Source organism: Ursus arctos, unplaced genomic scaffold, assembly GCF_023065955.2.
Source record: "Ursus arctos isolate Adak ecotype North America unplaced genomic scaffold, UrsArc2.0 scaffold_15, whole genome shotgun sequence".
Taxonomy (NCBI): Eukaryota; Metazoa; Chordata; class Mammalia; order Carnivora; family Ursidae; genus Ursus; species Ursus arctos.
This window is the reverse complement of record NW_026622819.1, coordinates 59,674,389-59,684,646: the sequence shown is the minus strand read 5'-3', so window position 1 is coordinate 59,684,646 and position 10,258 is coordinate 59,674,389. Positions and strand designations below refer to the sequence as shown.

At 40.6% G+C, this 10,258-nt stretch overlaps 1 protein-coding gene across 1 annotated transcript in view; it reads right to left on the bottom strand.

The window, feature by feature from the left end:
- The window catches only part of ATP6V0E1 (ATPase H+ transporting V0 subunit e1), a 47,114-nt gene that overhangs the window by 10,926 nt on the left and 25,930 nt on the right, over positions 1-10,258 (bottom strand). Inside the window, exon 3 of the mRNA XM_026510986.3 lies at positions 9,706-9,835. Coding sequence (XP_026366771.1) covers positions 9,742-9,835 — 94 coding nt within the window. The 3' untranslated portion in view covers positions 9,706-9,741. The remainder of the gene's footprint in view (positions 1-9,705; positions 9,836-10,258) is intronic.

The following is a 10,258-nucleotide window of genomic DNA, read 5'->3' as shown; positions in this document are numbered from 1 at the left end:
CCAAACATTCAAAAAAAAAAATAATACCTATTCTCCTAAAGCTATTTCAAAAAATAGAAACAGAAGGAAAGCTACCAAACTCATTCTATGAGGCCAATATTACCTTGATCCCCAAACCAGGCAAAGACCCCATCAAAAAGGAGAATTACAGACCGATTTCCCTAATGAATACGGACGTCAAAATCCTCAACAAGATCCTGGCTAATAGAATCCAACAGTACATTAAAAGGATTATCCATCATGACCAAGTGGGATTCATCCCTGGGATGCAAGCGTGGTTCAACATTCGCAAATCGATCAGCATGATACATCATATCAACAAGACAAGACTCAGGAACCATATGATCCTCTCAATTGATGCAGAAAAAGCATTTGACAAAATACAGCATCCTTTCCTGATTAAAACCCTTCAGAGTGTAGGAATAGAGGGTACATTTCTATATCTCATAAAAGCCATCTATGAAAAGCCTACAGCAAACATTATTCTCAATGGGGAAAAGCTGGAAGCCTTTCCCTTAAGATCAGGAACACGACAAGGATGCCCACTCTCGCCACTATTATTCAACATAGTACTAGAAGTCCTTGCAACAGCAATCAGACAACAAAAAGGGATAAAAGGTATCCAAATTGGCAAAGAAGAAGTCAAACTGTCTGTCTTCAGCAGATGACATGATACTCTATATGGAAAACCCAAAAGAATCCACTCCCAAATGATTAGAAGTTATAGAGTAATTCAGTAATGTGGCGGGATACAAAAATCAATGCTCAGAAATCAGTAGCATTTCTATACACGAATAATGAGACTGAAGAAAGAGAAATTAGGGAATCCATTCCATTTACAATAGCACCAAAAACCATACGTTACCTTGGAATTAACTTAACCAGAGACGTAAAGGATCTATATTCTAGAAACTATAAATCACTCTTGAAAGACATTGAGGAAGACACAAAAAGATGGAAAAATATTTCATGCTCATGGATCAGAAGAATAAACATAGTTAAAATGTCCATGCTACCCAGAGCAATCTACACTTTCAATCCTCTCCCATCAAAATACCGATGACATTTTTCAAAGAACTGGAACAAATAGTCCTTAAATTTGTATGGAACCAGAAAAGGCCCCGAATCTCCAAGGAATTATTGAAAAGGAAAAACAAAGCTGGGGGCATCACAATGCCGGATTTCGAGCTGTACTACAAAGCTGTGATCACAAAGACAGCATGATACTGGCACAAAAACAGACACATAGACCAATGGAACAGAACAAAGAACCCAGAAATGGACCCTCGGCTCTTTGGGCAACTAACCTTTGATAAAGCAGGAAAAACATCCGGTGGAAAAAAGACAGTCTCTTCAATAAATGGTGCTGGGAAAATTGGACAGCTACATGCAAAAGAATGAAACCTGACCACTCTCTCGCACCATACACAAAAATAAACTCCAAATGGATGAAAGATCTCGATGTGAGACAGGAATCCATCAAAATCCTAGAGGAGAACATAGGCAGCAACCTCTACGACATCTGCCAAAGCAAACTTTTTCATGACACATCTCCAAAGGCAAGAGAAACAAAAGATAAAATGAACTTGTGGGACTTCATCAAGATAAAAAGCTTCTGCACAGCCAAGGAAACAGTCAAAAAAACTAAGAGGCAGCCCACGGAATGGGAGAATATATTTGCAAATGACACTACAGATAAAAGACTGGTATCCAAGATCTACAAAGAACTTCTCAAACTCAATACACGAGAAACAAATAAACAAATCAAAAAATGGGCAGAAGATATGAAGAGACACTTTTCCAATGAAGACATACAAATGGCTAAGAGACACGTGAAAAAATGTTCAAAATCATTAGCCATCAGGGAAATCCAAATCAAAACCACATTGAGATACCACCTTACGCCAGTTAGAATGGCAAAAATAGACAAGGCAAGAAACAACAATTGTTGGAGAGGACGTGGAGAAAGGGGATCCCTCCTACATTGTTGGTGGGAATGCAAGTTGGTACAGCCACTCTGGAAAACAGTGTGGAGGTCCCTTAAAAAGTTAAAAATTGAGCTACCCTATGATCCAGCCATTGCATTACTGGGTATTTACCACAAAGATACAGACGTAGTGAAGAGACGGGCCATATGCACCCCAATGTTCATAGTAGCATTGTCCACAATAGCCAAAGCGTGGAAGGAACCGAGATGCCCTTCAACAGATGACTAGATTAAGAAGTTGTGGTCCATATATACAATGGAATATTACTCAGCTCTCAGAAAGAACGAATTCTCAACATTTGCTGCAACATGGACTGCACTGGAGGAGATTATGCTAAGTGAAATAAGTCAAGCAGAGAAAGACAATTATCATATGATTTCTCTCATCTATGGAACATAAGAACTAGGAAGATCGGTAGGGGAAGAAAGGGATAAAGAAAGGGGGGGGTAATCAGAAGGGGGAATGAAGCATGAGAGACTATGGACTCTGAGAAACAAACTGAGGGCTTCAGAGGGGAGGGGGTGGGGGAATGGGATAGACTGGTGATGGGTAGTAAGGAGGGCACGTATTGCATGGTGCACTGGGTGTTATACGCAACTAATGAATCATCGAACTTTACATTGGAAACCGGGGATGTACTGTATGGTGACTTTCATAATATAACAAAAAAAATTTAAAAAAAAAAAAGAGTCTGCCTTCAGCTCAGGTCATGATCCTGGGGTCCTGGGATGGAGCCCGCATCAGGTTCCCTGCTCAGCGGGGAGTCTGCTTCTCCCTCTGCCCCTTCCCTACTACTCGTGCTCTCTCACTCTCAAATAAATAAAATCCTTAAAAAAGAAAAAAGAAGGCAAGCTGGTTATGACACACAATCTGTCAGAATGTTGAGGGTTAGGTCCAGGTGGGCGAGAAGCTAGTTAAACTGGCAAGAGACATGGTTTACAGCCAGGCATGTCTGACAAGACTGAAGGTCACATAGTACATAGGGGATCCGATAAGCCTTTGAGGTTTTCCCAATCAGTGGGCACAACCAGGAGAATCCACAGAGCAGTGTGGTAAAATGATAGGTTTCCCAAGGCCCGGGGTCCCTAATGCCCAGAAACAAACACAAGGCTGCTGGTAAGTTTTACTGGAGCCAGCTGGAGCAGTCCAATCACCCTCAATATGGAAAGCACCAGGCTGCTGGACCCACTAAGGAGGGACACTGCTAACAAAATATATTCAACTCAAGATATAATCAGAGGACTGTTTTTACAATGTACTAGGAAAATAACCACATTGGGCCAGGGAGGGGCAATTACCAGAGCTACTGGTTTCTTGTGGCCTCACGGCCTCATAAAACCTTTAATCTAATGATCATTTCCTCTTCTCCTCCTTAGGCCAGCAGAGCAATCCATCTGCACAGACCTGAGTTCTAGGCAGATGATAAATATAACTTGAGAACACTGAAGCAGTGAATACAGATGTTTTTTGTTAATTTTTTATGAAGCACACAGGTTAGACCTCCTCATTGTTTAGACCTTTTTGGACACATGAACAACAACAAAAGGGAAAAATGTCTTCACCTTTGGAAAACCATACAGAAACAGAGTAATCTTCACTTAAGCTCAATGATACTAGTTTGAGATAAATGTGAGTGAGCGTTATGTTAAACGGCATGGACTTGTGGTTTGATTCGGGAGTGAATTAAAGAAGCACATATTCTAATTGTCTCTCTTGACATGAAGTAGCCATTTGGGGGTGGGTGGGGAGGAACTCAACCGAAGTGTCCATGTTCTCATTTTATAAAATAAGGAAATCGCTAAGGCTACGTTCAGATACGACGGGTGAATGAAGACAACATGAAACATATTAAGGGAAGAACAAGCAAATCTGTTCAGGGGAGGATCAGAGAATATTTTTTTTTTTAAAAGATTTTATTTATTTATGTGACAGAGAGACAGCCAGTGAGAAAGGGAACACAGAAGGGGAGTGGGAGAGGAAGCAGCAGGCTCCCAGTGGAGGAGCCCGATGTGGGACTCGATCCCGGAACGCCGGGATCACGCCCTGAGCTGAAGGCAGACGCTTAACGACTGCGCTACCCAGGCGCCCCAGTGAATATTTTTTTTAATCAAAGAACAGGTTTCATTTTTATCTATATTTTTTCATTTTAGATATATTCACAAAAGAATTCCTTCTTTACAATTATGTGTAAGATATGTGTTTATTGTAGATTAACTACAAGAGATATTTAAGCAAACGAAAGCTATGTGTATTTAACATGTCAAGGCAATGCACAAAATGAAGGGGAAAAACTGGAGAGCTAAATACATCTAGGGAGAAAGGAAATCACTTTGAGACCAAGTGGCCAGAAGAGAAAGTACAAGGATTTGCAAACTGGACACTCAAAGAGAAAACATCAGAAAGAATGGAGAGAATAGGTGAATGGAAGCAAAAGAGCAGAGAGAATGTCTGCAGAATAGTGTGTTTACTAATCTGCCTCCTAAATTAACGAATGTCGTAGGGCACTGAGAGGAAAGGCTAAGCAAATTTCATTAGATCAAGAACATGGAAATGGCTGCAAAAGTGGTTTGAAGGCAACTCGGAAGGCCTTGCCCGCCAACTTAGGAAGCTGGACATAACCTGCAGGTTAGCCATTCTTACCTTTTGTGGCTCATGGGAACTTAATTTGGTAACCCTGACAAAAACTGTGCTTACCTCATGTTACAGAGCATTCCAAGGGGCAGGTACCCACTAAACTCAGGGACTTCAAGTTTAAAAAAAAAACAAAAAACCTGCAGTAGCCTATGGAGAACTACTGAAAGCTTCTGGGGCAAGCAGTGATCTCTTTCAGGAAGTGCTGCAACAGGAAGACAAACAGGGTGCTGTTTGGTAGATACGGTGACTGTAGAGAAGGGGGACCTGATGAACAGCCACTGTAATAACTCGGAGCTGCAATGATCTGAGTCAGAAATTAGGGTGCCCGAAGGAAGAACAGGGAGGAAGAGCAGACGTAAGAGCCATTAACAGGATCAACCGGCTTCAAGGAAGAGGAGAAGGAAGTGATCAAATAGGTTCTGACTCTTAGTGACAGCGAACCCTGTAACCTCAGGAATTGAAACAAAGACATAACAGTTTGAAGTGGCAGCAGCATATCCGGTCAGAGACAGCAGAGTAAAAGATACACTTTTTAACCAAAAAACACCTTGCACCGTTCAACTCTTCACAAATATGGCTCAATTCCAACCTCTCAACAAATCACAAACCTCTTCAGAGCCCACAGCCGTCCCTGAAATCCCTACTCAGGACCATGCACCTCATGAGCACTCAAATATTTTTGGAATGCATAGAAAAACAGCTCCCCCTGGGCTGAGGCCTAATTACCACTACACTTTATTCCTCTCCCGTCCAGACTCTGTAATAAAATAGAATGTCTGCCCTTCAGGACCACAGTAAGCCATATAAACTCAACTAAAATATTATAATGATGTGGTAAACCAACTAATTTAAAGGATATTGGGGCTAAAGCCAAATCCACTCCAAGGAGCTTGCAAACTAGCATCACACCCCCAAGGCTCTAGGAAGAAGGGCCGTGATAAAAACAGCAATCTTGATGTGACCGTTCCGGAAGCATCTTAGGAATCTAGGAGAGGCAGACAAGGCTGGCAGGGGGCAGAGATGGAATGAGCGCTGTTCTTAGAAGTACCAGCAAGATTTCCAGCCAGTAAACACAATGTGCTGTAACTCAGTCTATCATCAACACACGAAAGAAAATCGTGGCGATTAAAGTAGCAAAAGATCAGCTAGGTGTTTAACTGTGCTGCTGAAATCAAGTCAATTCCATCCATATAAAATTATTCTAAAGCTTTCATGACTGTTCCTCATTTTCCTCTGCTGAATACCATGTCTGGCTTACACCGCCTACCTTCCAAAATCTGGCCTCTAATCACGCACAAAATCAAACGCTTTTCCTTACCAGATGAAGACAGGCCTAAATCTGGTTTCTGGACTCCGTTATCATCCCACTGTTGTGTAAAAGCACAAAGTTCAAAAGGGAATTTAGCTCAGTCTTTTGATTTACCACAAAGAAAAGTGAAGTCTTGTCACAGGAACAGTTTGCTCCCATGTTAGGCAGAGATTAGATCTCTTTATGTGATAACTCCAAAGGCCTACAGTTATGGTACTACCATAATCACTACCTCAAATGCAGAATAAATGTGACAGGACATTCCTAGTTAGGGTTCTCCTGGCTTATGCCTTCCTGCTTCCTGGCATTTGCTTGTAAAGGAACCACCTTTAATATAAGGGTTTCAAGCAGCCCTGGTTTATGCTGTGGACCAGAGTGCAAACAAGAAATTTGTCAATCAGGTTAACCTGCGTTTGAGAGTTAAGACAAACGAAACCTTCAGATCCACACACTCACTGTTCTTCTGACCCAAAGGGCCCATTTCTCTTTTATTACAAGGGAAGGAAATGAGGCTCAGAGAAGCTAAATGAAAGGCAATGCTGGAAGGAGATCCAACTGAGGCCTGAAAGTCTCTGCTTGAAACCCCAATCAACATCTTTACCTAATATCCACTGTAGTTGAAAGGAAGGATAACAAATAGGAGAAATTTATGGGGGGGGAGGTAAAAAAAAAAAATCTTGTAAATCAGACAATACTTTGCCCTTTGAGCAAAGACCGAACTCTAAGGAAGAAAAAAAAACAAACCTGACTACTTACCTATCAGATTGGCAAAAATCCAGGCTTGTTAGTGGGAATGTAAAAATGGTATAATCCCTATAAGAAGGTCACGTAGTAATAGGTACAAAAAGCATATATACCTTTAAACCAGATTCAATTTTCATGGAATGTAATCCAAACATCATCACCAAAATATAAAATGTCATATGTTTAGAATTATATTGTACTTTTATCAATAATAGCAAAAGACTAGAAACAATCCAAAAGCTGTAACAATCCAATGGCTATATAAAAAGAATTGAGGAAGATCTCTATACATCGATAAGAGCAATCTCTAGGATATATTGTTCAGTGAAAAAAAGCAAGGTACAGAATAGTATATACAATACGACATCTCTTCTGTAAGAGCTGTGGGGGGGGACATACACTCGTATGTATATATACGTACATACATATAAATCTATATATGTATGTATTTGCTTATCTTGGCAAAACAAAACACAGGAAGAAGAGACCTCTCTGAATGTAACTTGTTTATAATTTTGACTTTGGAAATATGTTTTACATATTCAAAAGACAGTAGCAAATAAAAAAATTACTATGAATTGAACACAAAATAAAACAATCTAATTATATATTAAATTGATAATGATGACAGAAAATAATTATTCCAAGTGACCTCAGAAAACGACATTTTTTTCTTTATTTGTTATAAGGACAAATAAAGCAGCAAAGAAATCCTAAACTGCATTCAATAAACTTAGAGTTAGGGGTGCCTGGATGGCTTAGTCGTTAAATGTCTGCCTTCGGCTAGGGTCATGATCCCAGGGTCCTGGGATCGAGCGCCGCATCAGGCTCCCTGCTCAGTGGGAAGCCTGCTTCTCCCTCTCCCACTCCCCCGGCTTGTGTTCCCTCTCTCACTGTCTCTCTCTCTCTCTCTCTCTGTCAAATAAATAAGTAAATAAATAAATCTTAAAAAAAAAAACAAAAAAAGATAAATAAACTTAGTTAGTTAGCTATACTGGTGTTATTTTGAAACTATATGTATTGCAGGGGCGCCTGGGTGGCTCAGCCTTTAAGCGTCTGCCTTCAGCCCAGGGCGTGATCCCAGGGTCCTGGGATCAAGCCCTGCATCAGGCTCCCTGCTCCGCTGGGAGCCTGCTTCTTCCTCTCCCACTCCCCCTGCTTGTGTTCCCTCTCTTGCTGGCTGTCTCTCTCTGTCAAATAAATAAATAAAATCTTAAAAAAAAAAAAAAGGAAACTGTATGTATTACAGGATAATGAAGATAAGTAATTATTGTCTGTAGGAGCGAAGATTTTCAGCATATGTGAATGGTACTCAAGTATAAAACCAAAAAAGTAAAAACCACGTAATGTTTAATTTGAATTAAAAGTACTAACATGAGGGGCACCTGGGTGGCTCAGTCGGTTAAGCGTCTGCCTTCAGCTCAGGTCATGATCCCAGGGTCCTGGGATCGAGCCCTGCATTGGGCTCCCTGCGCAGCTGGGTGCCTGCTTTTTCCTCTCCCTCTGTCTGCTGCTCTCCCGCTTGCGCTCTCTCCCTCTCTCTGTCAAATAAATACATAAAATCTTTAAAAAAAAAAAAGAAAGAAAGGAAGGAAGGAAGGAAGGAAGGAAGGAAAGAAGGAAGGAAGGAAGGAAGAACTAACATGAACTCATGATCTTTTTCTTCTTAGAACATACTTCCTGGCTCTGTCCACTGTAAAGGCTTAGAAGCAACAACACCCCAGCAGAAGTGAATGCACCTAACAATCAGATCTTGGTTTTTAAATCCATTTCCCACTGAAAGGAACCACAGCCAGCTGGGCTTGAGGGCCGACCAGTGACCCAGGGATCCTGTCAGTGGGAAATTTAGAAAGCAATCTGAGGAACAGCTGATTCCAAGTCTGAGACAGGAAACACACAGAGAGGTCTGGGATACCTTGATGTTGCCAGTAAGTAAGGAAACTACCAAAGACTAATATCAAAAGGACACAGAAGCCAGTCCAGACAGGCTCCCACAGGCCAAAGAAAGAACAATTGAACATTAAAAGGGTAGTAAATGTAATTGATTAAAATTCAAAAGGGAAGAAAAGAAAACCTCTCTGGATACCCTGGAAGTGACTTGGGCACTAACATCTTACTCTGAAAATTAAAAGAAAAGAATTAAATATGTATACTGCTTTTCCTGTATGATCTATATTTCAAGGTTACTAAATAACCCTAGAATGAGGTTAAGTTCACCTTTATAGAAACATTTCATCTAATCAAATGTAGATGTAATGATGGAACTAGAAAATCACCATTTTGCACTTTCTACTGAAATGTTTACTTCAGGCTAAGATCATCAATGGATAAAATCCGAAGATAAAGGTGGCAGAGAACTTTGCAACTGGAGGAACCAGGCTGCTGTTACCTGAACCCACTGATCATCATAGCATCATGAAAAAAGGAGAGTCAGATACCATGTGTCTCTTGATATGAGTTCACAGTACCACCTAAGAAAACGCTCTTGCCAAAAAGCAGAACCAGAATCTAGGCAAGCATTCAGTGCTGACTTCCATTTATCAAAATAATGGAGAAAGAGGAACAAACTAAATGACAGGTTTTCTGACTCTCGGCCAGTGAATAAATCTTTCCACGATACCACTCCTTACCTCTCTGATCTTCTAAACCAAATAAAACCTAAAATTTTAACTCCAGTTTTCAAAGAGCACCTGTCCCTCTCTATCCAAAGCACTCAGAAATGCCCTTCATTTAAAATCTGTCAGCAACTTTAAGAATCCTACAATGTCAAGTATAGTCATGTTCCTGTGTCTGGAAGACTGCATGCAAACTTTATTTAAGTGGCTGGGTAACAGCAGAATTTAAAAGACTCTTATGAATAAATCCTTTGGTAAAGTGAATGGCCTAAGTTCCAAATTTATTTCTGCTTTGCAGATGTTTACTTTTAGCAGTCTGCCCTTGCCAAGTGTTAAAATGGCTGTAGTTTTCTGAGGAAAAGTCAAGGCAACCTCTAGCTGCAACACTGATGTGAAAGGTCAAGGGTATAGTCACCTCAATGATGGAGCCCTGGAGAGCAGGTCTTCCTCCTTAAGGCCAGTGATACTTGAGGTACCAGATGGTTTCATTTTTCAACTGTGGTCCAAAGAGAGGGTTGAGTTGGGCCAGAATTGCAATCAGCCAACTGAAAGAATGATGGGGGAGGAAAAGCAACAACAGAAAGTGGTGAACTTATGCTGGAACATAACCATTTTCAAGCAGGATGAAAATGAATGCTTTAGTAAAATTTAAATCTACTCTGCTCAGACCAAACCTTCCATACACTTAAGTTCAAAAAACACATGGTGCTAATGGGAGCATGTCTTATAACCCATGTTTCAAAGAGTACACCCTGCCTTTGTTTCAATACATAGTGACCAAGCAGTGAAACTTCACCATAGTTGTCTTTTCTCTCATCATCTTAATTCCAAGTATCTAAGATTTCCCGCATTCATAGGAGATCTTTACCTCAGAATATCTTTACCTAACTTCAGTTTAGCATCATCACAACTTCCAAGATCAGGAAGAACGGGTGTTACTTTATCCATTCTCCAAACGCTAAGACCCA